The following is a 16,514-nucleotide window of genomic DNA, read 5'->3' as shown; positions in this document are numbered from 1 at the left end:
CCCTCCAAGATCAGCATCGGTATAACCATATCGGTCAAAATCTAACGCAAACACTGCCTTACCCTCTGTAAAGTCTCCAATACACAGGTGAAGGTGTGCACTCATGTTCTCTCTCTCTTTTTCTCTCTACAGACACAAGTGTGAGTATAAGAACGAAAGCCAAATGCAGCATTGAACCAGAAAAGCAGGAAAGGAAATAAACACTATCACAACCGAGCAGCAGTTATGATGAGCTAATTACGTCTCGTTTACAGTAACTCCATGCAACCTCCTCCTGATTATTCTAGGTCAAGTCCTGAAGAAGAATAGGCTTTTTGTTATGCAGTGTAAGCACCAACAAAACAAAGCCTTGGGACGGAGCCTAAAAGCAGTGAAGAGGGTAAAGACGAAGCTATGCCAGGGTTGGCCCAGCACTCTCATTCAGCTTGATCTGAACTCAGCTGTCAGCTCAGATTGGTTTGTTTCTTTTAATTTGCTTTTAAAAAAAATAAATAAAAAAAAGCCCCCCCCCCCCGCTGTGGTGAGGAGGACGGAGAAGGATGATAGAGGGAGGCAGTTAAAGAGAGATGGACGGAGTGAGTTAAGAAGCTAAAGGCTGTCTGGTGCGACGGAGTGCCAAGACTGGGGATGTGAGGCTCTCTGAAAAGACCTTAACACATCCTAAATAAATCATGTGACGAGGAAATCCCAGCACTAGTGCACCAAATATCGGAGAGCAGAGTCATTTGACAAAACAGAAAGGGAATGGGAGCAAAACCACTGGGCCTCACAGAGAATCAATCATGAATGGGAAAGGAAATATTAAAAGTAAAGACGTTGTAAACCATTTATTGAGCTTTTGATACATTATAGAACACAATCTCAATGGAAACTATCTCAATGGAAAGCAGGATAGCTTTATGAATTATTACAGGGCAGGCGTAGATTTCTATGCAAGTGAGTAACTTCTAAGAATTGAGACTCCACCAAAGAAAAGAAAATACGTCTTTTTAGGGTAGAAAAAACACGGTGATCCTTTCCGGGACATAAAAACACTCATAGAGACACAACGTATTGATCCCTGATTGGATCAGCGTCAACAGTGTGGCGGCATTAGCTCCAGTGCTGCTGTGTGACTTCAGCTTCACACAAGCGGCCCGCTTCTGTCGCAGTAATGGCTGCTTTGGCCCCCTTAAAATACATCGCCAATAATAGCTCTCAGAACAGCCTGCAATTACACAGTCCGAGCCGTCTCATTAAATAAGTGTCTTGGAGGGCTCTGTAGCCCTGCAGAACAATGGGGCCTGACAGAGCACAGACACACAGGGATGCAACCACTCTATACTAGTCATAACCTAAGCCGTTTATTTCGTTCAGCACGCCTTCTGAGACTCATCGTACCGAGGCAGGCAGCCGTGAAGAAGACGCGGGACATCAAAAGCAGGGTGTGCCAGGAGGAAATACTGGAGCGGGAAAATGTGGTGGGAGGAAACGCTGTGGATTGATAAAATTTCAATGGGGAGGGGGGGGGGGGGGGGTAAAATGTGTGAGCTGTGATCGTGTGAGCTGTTGAGAGACAGGCAACACACATTCACACTTTGTCACTTACTCCAGTACTCCTTGTACTCCAGCACGAGTATAACAAAGTCTCAAGTTAAGAGAACCGTCCTGTGCACGGACGCTGAGCACATCAAACGGGGAAAGTGAGACCGAAACAGACCTCCAGTTGCTGTCCTAGATAAAGAGTTATGTAAGGGCTTACAGCGAGAAAAAAACCCCCCCATAAACAAATTAACATAAACATGAACAGAGCGGAGACTGCGAAGAGAGAATCTAACATTTTCAGACACAAAATCTACACGAGTAACGCAGGAGGGTACGCCATGTGAGTATGATGCTGAACATGACACAGTGAGTCCACTGCATTGATTGTCACATCATACTGCACATGAGGATATCTACGCTCCTCTTCAGTAACACTATAGCCTATCTTTCACATACAGTAAAGTGGATATAGTTCTAAAATGTTGTCAGTGGAAAAAAAGCATGTAAAACATTTCTTTCATCACAACATATATTATTATAACAATTTGCAGATAACACCAAAAAAATACTACTTTGATCCTCTTTAATTAAGGGGCCAGAAATTGAATTGAAAACGTGGTTTTGTATGACATTACTGGATTGGCCCATGAATATATCTTCTATTTTATTCTTTTATTTAACCAGGTAATAATTAACCAACTGAGATGAAGATCTCTTTCACACGGGTGACCTGGCCAAGAGGGCATTACATCATATCAGAGGATTTCATGGACATTGTCAGTGTCATTGATTTGACATTTATTTCAACTCAAAAATGATGTAAAAAATGTTATTTGAAAACATTTTTTTTTTCTGAATATTCCCAGATATTTGAACAAAAAACATGTTTTTCTTTCATATCAAGGTATTTAAACACACATCAGCCTGTGGATAGATTGATCGGCTAATCTGAAATATGATAAAAATGGATTGTTGTTTTCACTTTGAATGGATGAAATGACATCTTTGATTTTTGAATTAGTCCATTTAATGCAATCAAATATTTAAATATTTGCAGGTAAGTCCGATTTGGTAGAGACAATGAGGCAGGATTTTACAACACACGACTTCAAACATCTGGGATGAAGGCTGACATTTGGACGGCTTTGCACACTGGTCCTCCTCAGCAGTCATGACTGTTGTGTGTCACTGCCAGATGTTTGACCCAGAAACACAAAGATTGTGTCACTAAAGCAACGTGACCAAAGGAAACGGAACAGCACTGCAGTGCATCACCAAGCACACATATGATGTCACGCTAAATATGGATTCTCCTGTCTTAATATTACAGATCTGATCAGGGGCCGTTGCTGTTAATTAATCCAATCAAATAGCATGGGCTTGCAGAGAGAATGAGGCTGTCTGCTCATTACATTTAGTCAGTGTCACGTACTTCAGTTTGCTATAAGCAGAGCTGCCTGTAGTAGCAGCTCTAAGTGCAGTCAAAGTGTTACTCTCTGAGCGTTTTGGCAGCATGGCACTCAAGGGCATGAGTCAGAGTGGTGCTCGACAATCCACTTCATCCTCTTACTACGGCTCACAACCAACCTAACCTAGGGACGGGGCTTAGGCCCGGAGCAGGGCACTGGGCAAAAAAACAGAGTGGATTTGGTTTGGGAGGGGGCACATTCAAACAAACTGACTGAGGAATCCCTGTTTGAAAGGCTGAGCTAATCCTTAATTTCCCTGAGGGAATATCAGCGGGATGAAGCTGCAGTTTGAAAAAGATTCTGGGGGGCTGTAATTCTGTGTCGTACAAAGCACCGCCAGTACGAGACGAGGAAGGATAATAACATTTTCTCTCTTTTATGTGCTCTCTGCATTAGTCTGCTGATGTTAGTCACACATTTTAAATAAAGACAGACATTTCCAAAGTACGAGGGTTTGAACATTAATCTCCACTGTGTTTCATGTTGAAAGTCCAAATGTCATGGAGCTCAGAAACAAAATGCACAAACAGAAGACACTGGAGGTTTTAGCTTTTGTTGTCATTCCATGCAACCTCATTAAGTTAGCTGAAGCACAGAGAGCTTGACCAAATCAGGGCTGCCTTGATCATTTCATCTACATTCTCTAATGTCTGTCAGGTATATAAAAAGTAGAGATGCATCAGACATGAAGAAAAAGATTCAACGCGGGGCGCAGGTGGTTAGTGGTGACTGGTCCTCCAAGCGGACGGCCCGGGTTTGAATCCGACCTGCGGCTCCGTTCCCGCATGTCATGTGACACACTCTGTCCTATTCACTTTCCTATCTCTACTATAAAAGGCACAAAAAAAGCCCAAAGATAAAATAAAATAAAATAAATGCCAACATATCACTTTGCTAAATATTATTGGATGAACCAGAAACGTTTCATAAAAAGTTGGCCTATTAAACCTCAACAGATTTTTTTTTTTAAAGTTTGTATTTCTCCAGTGTCCTACAATATCTACTGGAACTAAAAGCTATAATATATCATTGATGTGTATATGGAACCGTTGGGAAAAGGCCAAATTCAGTCTTCGGTTTAAGCAAATTAGAGCACAGGTGAGCATGAGCCCGGTGTCAAATAAACAGATTTGTCCTCCAGCTTATTAGCTGTGTGACCACACAGCCAGGGATTAGTCTATCCCGGGGCACCGAGCCCAGCAGTGACTGGCGCATGTCAGCCACCGTCAGGGATATTGGGTTTAATTATGCATACTGCTGGCGGGCGTTGAAACCAGATGCCCTGCCAGACAAACCGCCAACCTGGACTGAAGTACCTGCCAGAGTCCTGCATGCCTGCTGCTGAGGAACACTCCCTCTGTCATGATTGTAAAAAGATGCCATGTTGATACCAACCAATCACAACTGCAATAAAGAAATAAACCCTCGTCATGGAGGAAGTATTACACAATAAGGAAAGATCAGGCAACAAGCTACACATACCTATGACACAACTATGACATGGCCTCATCAAGACTATCACATGTCTTCAGAAATTACTTCACAGGAGAACTTCTCATCACGTGGTGTGTGCATCTGACCATTTATGGAGATTCTCATGTTTACAACTCCTTATGAGCCATTATTTAAAAGGGTTGACACAACTGTTTCTTAATACAACTATGCACTCTTCATTAACCATTATGTAGATTGCAGTTTTGTGTTATAATGCTTGTGTTTACCTTTGTCTTGTCTTGTGTCTGTACTTTGAGAGTAATTTTAAACTGGTTCCTAGTTTTAAAGGTGTGTTGATTAACAAGCTGGTGACTGGACTCAGACGCTGTTCAGCCTGTTAGGCCGTGATCGTAAACCAGCCTGTCATCTCAAACGTTTTTTGTAAATAAACAGCTAGCCTAATTAATAGTCAGTGTTCATTCATGAACATAAGATTGAATTCTCCATTAGGGAAAGGTACAAATCGGACAAAAATCAGAAATGGGCAGGTCAGACCTTGAAGAAAATGGAATCTGACAAAGAAATTACAATCGGTGCATCTCTATGTGAACACATACCATCCTGCTTACCAATAAAACGGATTATTTTCTTTCCATGCTACTTGGCAAATGAGGGTCATTCATGGAGAGCAATTATTTGAGCTAATCGCTACATGTAGCAGACCAATGTCTCAACACGCTTACTTTTAGCAGGTATAATGATCAGTGTTGATTCAACTTGTTAGCATGCGAGAACATTTTCCAATTAGCGATAAACACAAAGTATAGGTAAGGCTGAAGGGAGTGTGGATGAGTTCTTTTGGGTTGTTTTCCAAAGAAAAAGATTCTGAAAGTTATTCCAATATATTCTGAGGATAGCATCTGTGCTTCTGCTTCATTTCAATTTCAATATTATTCGTCGAGACGTTTCAAAAGCAGAAACATGTCCAGCGTTGTCAGGTTTATGGTGGTACTTGGGTATAGTAAGGTGTTGTGTAAAATCAGTAGGTTTCATCCTTTGACTGACTGACTGACACTCACTGTCATCCAGTCCTCGATACTGATCCAAAAAGAAATTGACAGCCTTCACATTTTCCAAAAAGCTTTGAAAGAAGTGTCAGTGTTTGGATAAGTCTACTGAAACATATTAACCTCGTTTTGGTTCTCGGTCAACAGCTCCGGTTAAAAAAAAGTACAGAAATGATCACAGCAATGATGCAGCTAATTTGCCGAATGCATTGTAGCACAGAGCACTGATTGAGTCTTCATGGCTCATAAACACCATAGTGAGCATTTCACAGAATGACTGTGCTGCAGCAGGAGGTGTGAATAAATAGTGTGTGCCTGCAGACTATGATTAGAGCAGTCCAACAGGCTCCAGCAGAATCAAGATGACATGAAAAACACCGGTGGCTGGCTGGCTGGCTGGCTGAAAAGATGGGAGGAATACAGAAGGAGAAAAGAAAGGAGACAAGGGGGTAGAGTGAGATGGGGCTAGAAACAAAAAAAAAAAAAAAAAGGGAAAACACTTTCAATCACAGCCTGACTCTATACCAGCTGACATTTCCCACACCGACTTCACAGCAGACGCCCAGCTGCACAACATCACAGATCTCACTGTTTCACACCGGCGTCCCCTGAATGTTTTTGCTTGAGAGAGCGAGCTGATGTTCGGTCTTTGCCAGGCGGATGGTCAGTTATTTTCAGTTACGCTGCTGACAAAACACTTCTTGAAATAGCACACACGACTTCCGCCTAATCTAGTTTGCATGGGGGGGGGGGGGGGGGATTTTGTTGAATAAAGCTCAATTTGCTCCCGAAATGCAGCGGCAAAGTCCTTCCCTTAACTTTGGTGTTGCATTTTGAAAGATTATTTTCTTTATTTAATCGGAACGGCCGCAGAGTGACAGGAAATGTGGGGACAGGGAGCGGGGGGGACATGCAACAAACAGGATCAGGATCAGGAGGGGGGGAACCTGTGGCCAGTACAACAAAGACTGCACCCTCTATTCATGGGGCGCCCGCTCTATACCAACTCAGCCAAACCAGCGCCCGATGGGTGTTGCATCTGTTTAACAAATGTTGTTAAATGTCTCTGAAGGTAGCTGTGCTTCGCCAAAATCAGTGAAACGTTAAACTAGAAGTAAAAAAAAAAAATACTCAACTCTCTAACCTCTGATTTTCCATTGATCTTAACCTGACTAACGTTATTGTTGCCGGTGTGAAAATGTGTGTTTGTGACGGATTTTGTGTTGTATGTGTACGTTGTTTAGTTTACTCTGTTCTGTTTCATAACTGTGTTCTTTAAGTCGTGACCTGCTGAGGGTCTGCAGATTCAATGTAGCTTAAAGCTCCAGTAACTCACAAAATAAATAAAACTTAGGAGTCTGCCGGCAATCTGCTTAGTCATGCTAAGGCTAATACACTTAGTCGTCGTTTTTTTTTTTTTTGCAACAACAATCACAGCGCTGAGGGAATTCTACATTTATTTAAAGATCTAAGCTAATTTGTTTCCTGTGTGAACATATTGAGGGCAGTGCCATTACTCCGGCTCCAAGTCGACCACGTTTGAAGTCTGGAGGTGGGTGTGGAGGTTGGCGTGGGCCCAGCAGGTGGGTTAGGAATACTGCTGAGAGAGCCGAGTGGGAGAGAAAGGAAGCCGCCAAGCCAGCCAGGAGGCCAGATACATGAAAAAACGTCTGGGTAGGGGGGGGGGGGGGGGGGGGGGGCTGCTAACTGCTATCCAACACATATTTAAGTCTGCATGGACCCAGGGGGTGGGCCTTATGTCTCTGGTCTCTCTTCCGACAAAAAAAGTGTTTCAAAACCAGTCACCAAACCGAAGAGACACACCGCCACGTCTGCATTATCTTTTCCATTTGTCCATTTGTTATTGGAAGGTTTTCAGTGAGTGGGGGTGACACAGAGGTCACGTAAACAGGAACACAAAAGACTCACTTCATGGCCGTGTGAATGTGTGTGTGTGTGTGTTGCTTTCCTAATACATAAGCAACTTTCGGATTCTTTTAATACAGACAAAGAACGGAGAATTCAAATCACTGTATTATCATTGCGTACCATCTTAATGAGATGTCATTTCATTTTCAAACGATGTGTGCACTTTTCCTCAGCAAACGTATCGTTCATCCAACGACCCACTTAGATGAAAGTTATTCTGAGCCGACCACCGCTAGGTTCAAGTACAAATGGCTACATGCTGCACAGAGAGGAACACTCAATTTGTCAGCTTCTTCCCCCAGCTCACGCTCACACACACACACACACACACACACACACACACACACACACACACACACATATGTGGAATTCATCACAGCGACTAAGTGCCTCTCTGCCTGCTCTACAAGACTATACAAACAGGGGCCGTAAACGTAACGCGAAGGGCAGAGAATCCTAAACTCAGATGCTCCAGGAATGCTAACACGGTGGTGTTGGATTTCCCAGCTTGCACTGCTCCCTCTCGGGGTGAAGCAACGACAGATTCTTACAGTTCAGGGGTCAACAATGGACGAAATGTGACTGCCAGCTTTGAGCTTACTTGAATGGATCTAAAGCTCCTTGTAGGCCGATAAAAACGTAGGAACTGCACCGCGCTAAACGCAGGCAGTGAGACAGTTCAGCCTGAACTGTATGAAATCCAGCTAAGCACCGAGGGTGTCAGATTCCCCGCTGTGAGCCTGTCATCTGCAGACACACCATCCTAAGTCCTACAGTGCACCATCACACTCAGTGAATTCTATATTCACAAAGATCCTAATGACAGAGAGGCTCCAGGGTAATTCTCTTTTTACAAAAAAAAAAAGGACAGCATGTGCTGGTTCTTACGCAGCAGATATTTTCTCAGCTGACGACGGTCTGATAGCACGCCTGGGACGAGCCAGAAATTGAGGATGTAATGGATTGGAATGATCTGGAGTTGTGCCCAAGCCTCTTAAAATGCAAACCAAGTCCTCACACTGATAGCAAAGCTTTCATTGCTGACATTTGGAGAATAGAACAACATGCTATAGAGAGAAAAAATATTTCAACAGGGCTCTGTGAATAACTTAAGCAGATTTTTATAACAGAATGTTGCAGAGAACCTATTCCTATTTGAAGTCTACAGGAAACACTAAACTGAATGAGTAAGATAATCTAGGTGGTCAAATTCTACCCAAATGACAGCTCAATTTTCTTTGCAAAACCAAAAACTGCAGAACAGCCTCAGAGTGGTGTTTAGGACCTGATATGAATATGAAAAGCCATCACTCTGCCCTCTGTCAGCGTGACAAAGGACACGGCTGTGAAGCTGGGAGACGAGCCCTCATCTGGCTAAGCTCTCACAGCGTCTGTCCAGAAGTCCATGCATTCCTCTGTTAATTTCCCCTCAGTGGGCAGGCACTTTCCCTGCCAGGGACTTGTCTTAGCTCCGGTCTGACTGCAGCAGCTGCCTGCGTTTGAATGAGCGTGGCCAGGAAGTACCAGTGAAGAGTTCTTCCTGTGAAACCCCTGGGATCTGAACGGGTCATGATGGGGTCACTGCAAACACTGAAGGTATGGAGGAAAACAAAGATAATGCATGCCCTACCATAAACCCTGTAAGACTCAGACAAAGCCAAAGCTATTGTTACAAAAGGACCAACTCACTAATTGTTCAAATGATACATTGAAGAATTCCTACCCAATATTAAAACATTTTTAGATTTCATTTTGGGCTTTTTCCCTTCGTTTTGAGAGGACACTGCATACAGCGCATAGAGTAGGAAACCGGGGCCAGCACAGAAAGAAATTAGCAGCTATTGTTTGCAACTTAATTGGTTGATCATGCATTTTTTAAGAAAGGAGCAATTTGAGATAATTGGCATAGTCATAAAGGTTTAAAAATGCATAAAAAGTACTATATTCAGTTAGTGTCAAAAGTTTTCCTACACTATGCTGTACATCATATCTGTAATCCGGGACATCCCGTCCCCTAAAATATGTAATGATATCATTCTAAAAATCATATCTCTGTCAGGCCCTTCATGCATCTGCGTCCAACAAACAGCAGTGAGGTTACACCGTGACCTTCCTGCTATGGCGAGCCCTTCCCAGCTCATTTTGGCGTTAATGGAGCACTGTCGTAGAACAAATGTTTGGGGCGGTGGCTGTGTTAAACATGCCGGGGTCAGGGTCTATCCCATAGCAACCGCTGGGATGGAGCCTCCTGGGAAAGCAGACATTCCGCAGAGGAGAGAGCTGTACAACCGCCTGGTTACAACAACACCGCAAGTCTTGACACGCACGCCATTCCAGGGCAAGAACGCCAGATATCTCAAAACAACACACCTTTTGGAGTAAAAGTAATGAAGCCGATTAAGGCAGATCATAGCCTGTGATTCAATGTATACAACAATCACGTTATGGTTATTAACTATATTTTCTGCGCAAGGCCTCAAATCCACGTCCTAAAACAAGATGAGGCAAGTCAAGTCTGCTGAAATGACTGTTTTGGCGACAGCGAATTAAAAGTACAAAGATGTATTTTCCTACAAGTTATACAAAAGGTGTATGCAAGTGGAGTATAGCGTCAGTGTATGTCACATATTTCCTTTTACCACCTCATCTTTGCTATTACAGGAAAAAAAGAACCAGGCAACAACTTGTACCGCTCTTGTCAGATTTCTTCATATTGACGACTCCATTAGGCAAATCAAATGTCACACACAATAGCAGCAATCCCCCCCGGGCTGCCCCTGTGGTCTCTAATCGTGCACCTTGTTATCATCCAAGAGCCTGTCTTGTAATAAGCTTACATGTCCACAAGCAACAAAGCTTTTTGAGTCTAATACACCCGTGGTTAAATTCATTTCCTGAAAAGACCAGCCAATATTTTCCCAGAGTGATCATTGCCAAACATTGATTACCCAAGTCAGAGTAGATGACACAACGGTCTCCTCAGTCCGCCCACAGACCTGTGAGGGAGAGCGCGAGCCAGCCCTGACTGCCTGACATCTGTGAATTGGATTTCCGATTAGAGTGGTTTAATGTAATTACCTTGAGTACATTTTGCAGTCTTAGCTGAGTAACACAGCGCTGCATCACCTCGAGCTTCGCCGTAACACTTGTCCCTAAAGGGAAGGTGGCTGTCACAGGGCTCCCAAGGGAATATTATTATGTTTTGATGGACAGACCTTCACCTGTATGAGCTCAGCATTTAAATAAAAGTAAAGAGAGTAAAGTTGTAGGCTTCTTTCATGCAGTGTTAAGCCGGGGCATTGATTTATCTTAAGTCTACAATTTATATTTCTTGTTTTTATATATGCAGACATATAAAAGGCAAACGTGGACTTGTTTGCTTGTCTGTTTCATAACTAAGTTCTTGTTTTTCCTTTCTTGTCCTGCCTCAACTCAAAGGCTGCGTAATGAAACGACGTCGCATGGTTTCAGGACAATATCTTTCAGTCGATGAAAACCCAACGATTGTGTCGCGGTAAGCCTCAAATCGGATAGCATCTGCCGGACAAAATGAAACACGGAACTTATCAGATTGTCTTTGTATTTCATCAAATTATTTAATATTACCCAGCAGCCCTCGTCTGCACAGCATTATGAAGGGATTGTACTTTAGACGAAGGCCCAGCAGGCTGTGTCTCTATAACACTGTGATGACTTTTGATGCTATCATAGATTTGAATGAACATGCACCGTGGACCAGGGGCTCATCACCAAAGCTTTTTTACAAGTGTCTTCTATTTCAGGCACATGTTGGTCTGTTTTCTGCAGACCAGCTCCTCGTCTTTGTTTAAGGCATTTTAACCAACATCTGCCAACAAACTACAGTAACGGCACAGGTGGCAAGAATGTTAGGACAATATATAAACAATAGTTTGCGTAATAATCCCTAGATTAGGACTCAGATTGAATAAAAGAGACACAGGCTAATTGCCATATTGACAATCAAACTCATCTAGATTTGTCTTCCATGATGTGAGGCAACAAAAAATCTCGACCTTATGTGACTACTAATAGAAATGTCACATAATAAGCTTACACCATCACATCATAAGAAATAACATGTCTTGTTTCGATAAAGGGCTGTTTAAAAAAAATACTCCAAAACAGTTTCATACCACTGCTAAATAATTGAGTGGTTACCAGCTTCCTAGTGAGTTTTCAGGTCTAGACTGTATGTAAACAGTTAATAATGCATCTGTATTAGTTTTTCCAAGAGGCCACGGGCAGTTTTGTTGCAGATTTCTGTAGTTAGGTTGCATAATTAATTACCTACCAGGCTGATTGTGCACATTACAGTACAGCTGGCAGGGAAACAAGAGCTGGATGCGAACAAAGAAGCATGCCACTGCTACTACGCTGCTCTGGTTTAATTGTGTTTGTTTGGTATTGCAAATAAAGAAAACATTACTCTGTCAAACCAGTCAAGAGGGTTTAAAAATAGTGTACTACAAGCTACACCGGTGCATGGGGGAATTTGACAGGAACGGCACTCCAGCTTTCTCCCATTCAGTTTTATCCACCTCTTCTTCCCTTTTTTTCCAGAGAGCCTACCTGAGCAGGCTGGAGAGCGGATGAGAGGAGGCGACGTGCCCGCCGCTGTTGCCGCTTCCACCGGTCCCAGACGACCCGCTGCCCGTGCCAGCGGACGGTCGCTTCCCGGATAAAAGCTTCTCCACTGCGGCCAGGTTTCCCGTCCGCGCCGCTTCAAGAAGTTCCTGCTCCTTCCCCATCGCGGATCCCAGAAAAAAACAGAAGAGAAGAAAAAAGGGGGGCTTGGTTGTGGGAGTGAAATTCCTCTGCGATTCCCCCTTTTTTTTTTTGTTTCCCCCCCCCCTCTCTCAACCCTTTAAGTTATTCCTCAGTGTTGCTCGTGTGGCGAGGAAACAAACGCTCCCTCCACCGCTGGATCGGTCCGTTTCGATCCACGGTGCCGCTAAGCTCAAGGGGGAAAAGTTTCGTTCAGCAGCACGGTACCATCACCGAGCAAACTTCCTCTGACCAGGCCCCCGAGTCTCGTCCGTCACTTCCTCGAAACTGTCCTTTCTGCATCTCCAATCCGTAACCCTTTACAACACACACACACACACACACACACACACACACGCATACAACACCTAGTACCCCCGCCCGGGCTGATTCACAGATACTGCGGATGGGAATAAGTAAGATGGCGTGTTGGTTTTAAAATGTGGGAACACCAATCCAGGGCTTCCCACATCTGTTGTATTTTATGTCTACAGTCCGGGGAACGTTTTTTAAAACCCAAACATTTAATTATTTACTATTGTTCGTCACTTATCTATGGAAGCCCATTTCCGCCAGTAAAAAAAAAAAAAATGAAAATAATAAAGTCTCATAATTTCAATTATTTTGACTTTTTAACTCATTATTTTGACTTCTCTCATTATTATTACTTTTTATCTCATTATTTTGACTTTTTATCTCATTATTATGACTTTTTATCTCATTATTTTGACTTATCTCATTATTTTGACTTATCTCATTATTATGACTTTATATCTCATAATTTCGACTTTTTATCTCATTATTATGACTTTATTATTTTCATTTTTATTTGTTTAACTGGCGGAAATGGGCTTCCATACTTATCAACACTATTGGTTGTCTAAATAACTAAAACTTCTCTTCCACTTTAAATATGCAGAAATCAAATGTACTACTGTTAACTAGGCTACTAGACCAGGGATTCCAAAATTGATTATGGGAAGTCGCGTCACATTTTGTGATTTGCACAGGAACATTTCACAGCTTTTTTATGGTGACAACATAATCAGTCGATGAGAAGGCTAATTGTCAATACCAGGGATGACCACAGATTCTAAATATTAAGGGAGTTACTGACAAAAATGTGTTAACTGGCTTATGCAATTTCTTTTTTAGACTTGTTTCAAATATATTTATCTATTTAATCGAAAAGTTGTTGTTTTTCTTGTAACAATTACAGCAGCAAAAACATACAAATTGTCAATCTAACGCGTTGGATAGACAATACAGGAAGCTAATTTAATTTAATTTAATTTAATAAATATTAATTATTGAGCTGTGGAAAAGGGGTAGGATTAAATAAGTTTTATACTTCTTCCTACTCCTTTTCAGGCATATCAATTGAATATATGTAAGTTGCTTTTTATTTTTTTATTTTTTTGTGAAATAATTTGAACATTGTTTTTTGTTTATTGTATTTTCGTGCTTTTATTTTTCTTTTTTTGTATTTTTTGATATGTTTGATTTTATTTGATATGTCTGAAATAAATGTAATCAATCAATCGATATTATAACAATTTGTCTGTCTGTGTCTTTTAGCAGTGTTGCACCAAAACCGGAAACGGAAACACAAACTAACGCTAGGTTGTGGCTACTACCCACTACCGTCATTTGTAGGCTTAGGCTTGAAATAATTCAAGTTGTATTAAACCTTTTGCAAATGCGGTGATATTAACGTAATGTGTTAACTTAGCTCAATTAGTAGTTAGCGTCAAATAATTAAAATACTGAACATATATGGTAACGTTTGCCAACACTCTCCGTTAGCTCCACGGTTGCTGCGTGTTTTGTTGACGCCTGGCTGCAGTGAAGGTAGGTGCAGATTGTAGTCCCAATATCGTCAAGTTTCTATTCTTAGTGAATAGGCAGTACATCATCATTGAGATTTTAAAGCGTACTAATGTCTCAGCGAGTATGTATGGTAAATTTATGTGTAACAACAACATGCTGTAATCTGCTCTCCAAGTTAACTATTCAACATCCATTCAACAGTACAGTGAGGGATCATGGCCGACCCTGCACGGATAAAACCCGAAGGAACACCTGAGAGAAGTTCAAGTGACGAGCATCCTGACAGTAAACCGGAGGATACCGAGAGTGCATCTACCACAGCAAAATCTACACATGAAAACAAAGAGTCATCCTCTCAGGATCAGCCCAAACAGGAGCTGAAGACTGTGAGTTCTGGAGCTCAAGTTAATAATAATTAATTTGACACTTTATTGATTTTACACTCTGTCTAGTAAACATGCTGCACAAACATGCACAAACAGGATCCTATGGACATGCACTAATGGAGAGATGTCAGAGTGAGGGGGCTGCCCACAGTGGGCGCTCCTGAGCTGGTGGGAGGGGGTTAGGTGCCTTGCTCAAGGGCACCTCGGCAGTGCTCAGGAAGTGGCACTGGCACCTCTCCAGCTACCAGGCCAATTTCCAGACTTGGTCCGTGCCGGGACATGAGCCGGCGACCCTACGATTCCCAACCCAAGTCCCTACAGACTGAGCTACTCCCGCCCCCAATTGATTGACCAATTGATAATTAGGTTTGGGTTAATCGATGATGCCAGGGTAACAACCGACTGCCGTTTGCGTGTTTAACAATACCAGTTGAATTATTTATTGTTCAATAAAAGTAAAATGTGTTTCTACAATTTTTACCCAATCAGTGAGTTTGTTTAGTGAAGAGTGTTGTTAAATTACTCTTCTTTTTTTTTTTTTTTTAAGGTAAAAGCTCTCCATGTTAGTATATTGATAGGGATAACTAAGGTCCCCTGCTGGTTCTGTGATATTCCTCAGGGTGGCATCACAGGACCATTTAACATTTAATCATTACCAACATGTGTTGAATGTAAGGAATGTTACTGTCAGGTGATTTTTCACTCTGGAAATTATTTCATGAGAGTTTAGTAGAGGTCTCTTTACTGCAGATAATGTGTCCAAACAGTCGGTCTTAATTTACCCCACTACCTCCGATTTTTTTCTTTTATCTTAATGTGCAAATGTGGTTTTACGTGGGTATTATATGTTTGTAAAGGCGCTAAAAAGTTGTGTCCTCTACAATACAGGAAATGGCAGCTGGGGAAGACGAGGACGAAGGAACCTCTGGCCAGCCTTCTTCCAAAAGATTAAAGGTGGAACCAGAGAAGAAAAAGGAGAAGCGCCACAAGGTTGATGAGGATGAAATACAAAAGATGCAGTAAGACAGAGATTTCTAACAGAGGATCATTCTGTTAAATAACCTTGTTGAAGTCACATCCCCCGTAAACGTCACCAATCGCCTCCGTTTCGTCTTTTGTCTTGCAGAGTTTTGGTGTCGTCCTTTTCTGAAGAGCAACTGAATCGCTACGAGATGTACAGACGTTCGGCCTTCCCTAAGGCTGCTATTAAGAGAGTAAGCATTTATAAAAATGAAAAAAAAAAAAAACAATTAAATCTTTGAAACTGTTTGTTAACTTGATGTTGTCTATTCTCTAGCTGATCCAGTCCATTACAGGGTCGTCAGTGTCCCAGAATGTGGTGATTGCCATGTCTGGTATTTCCAAGGTTTTTGCCGGTGAAATTGTTGAGGAAGGTAAGTTGCAGACTGAACAACAGAAATAACTTAAACACATGGATACATTTGCAGTTTAAACGCTAAAATGATCACTATCTTGTCGTAAAACTGTTTGTTTCTCATCTTCACAGCCTTGGATGTTTGTGAGAAGTGGGGAGACACGCCACCACTTCAGCCCAAACACATGAGGGAAGCAGTGAGGAGGCTGAAGAGCCGAGATCAGATCCCCAACTCCAAGTACAAGAACATTCTTTTCCACTGAGGAACCTGTAATCGAAAGATTGTATGGGGGTACCCGCTGTAAAATGTGGTGCCATGGTTTGGCACGAAGCCTCCGTGGCCAGTCAATATTAGTCAAGATTAGTAACTGTATTGAAAAACAGATGATACAGTTCAATACTCACCTGTCATTTACCTTGACTGGTGAAGGAATACAGTTCATATGGTGTGAAGTTCTATTGATGTATTATGCTTGTAAATAAAGTTTTATAATTGACGTGTTTTGTCGTGACTTAATTGCTTTAAAGCTCAGTGAACTTCAGCAGGACATTTGATGCTATTAAATCCAAATGGTTGAATTAGAAGATTATACATTTATTTGTTGAAGTCATTCAAGCACACTATAGGTGTTTGATTTGATGTACGGTCTTATGCCTACAGATGCTTGGATTCAATAGTAATGGTTTGTGACAAGAAAAGAAAATGCATTTTCCC

General features: G+C 42.0%; 2 protein-coding genes across 11 annotated transcripts in view; one reads left to right on the top strand and one right to left on the bottom strand.

Annotated features, from left to right (window-relative positions):
* The window catches only part of LOC132989730 (ankyrin repeat and SAM domain-containing protein 1A-like), a 72,522-nt gene extending 59,974 nt beyond the window's left edge, over positions 1–12,548 (bottom strand). For 4 of the 9 annotated variants that reach the window (XM_061057523.1, XM_061057521.1, XM_061057522.1 and 1 more), the window contains exon 1: positions 12,014–12,548. In XM_061057523.1, coding sequence (XP_060913506.1) covers positions 12,014–12,192 — 179 coding nt within the window. In that variant the 5' untranslated portion in view covers positions 12,193–12,548. The remainder of the gene's footprint in view (positions 1–12,013) is intronic. The other 5 variants (XM_061057524.1, XM_061057525.1, XM_061057529.1 and 2 more) reach the window with 3 other exon arrangements.
* Positions 12,549–13,800: 1,252 nt separating this feature from the next.
* taf11 (TAF11 RNA polymerase II, TATA box binding protein (TBP)-associated factor) lies at positions 13,801–16,296 on the top strand. Of its 2 annotated transcripts, none has more exons than XM_061057515.1 (6): positions 13,801–14,063; positions 14,240–14,424; positions 15,313–15,443; positions 15,551–15,638; positions 15,722–15,818; positions 15,932–16,296. In XM_061057515.1, the coding sequence occupies exons 2-6, from the start codon at positions 14,254–14,256 to the stop codon at positions 16,060–16,062; spliced, it is 618 nt and encodes a 205-aa protein (XP_060913498.1). In that variant the 5' UTR covers positions 13,801–14,063; positions 14,240–14,253; the 3' UTR covers positions 16,063–16,296. The 2 variants fall into 2 exon arrangements, with proteins under 2 accessions (XP_060913498.1, XP_060913497.1); XM_061057514.1 differs by having other exon boundaries at positions 13,802–14,072; positions 14,245–14,424.
* The last annotated feature ends 218 nt before the right edge of the window (positions 16,297–16,514 follow it).

The sequence above is a fragment of the Labrus mixtus genome, chromosome 15, assembly GCF_963584025.1.
Source record: "Labrus mixtus chromosome 15, fLabMix1.1, whole genome shotgun sequence".
Lineage (NCBI taxonomy): Eukaryota > Metazoa > Chordata > Actinopteri > Labriformes > Labridae > Labrus > Labrus mixtus.
This window is presented reverse-complemented; position numbering and strand designations above follow the sequence as displayed.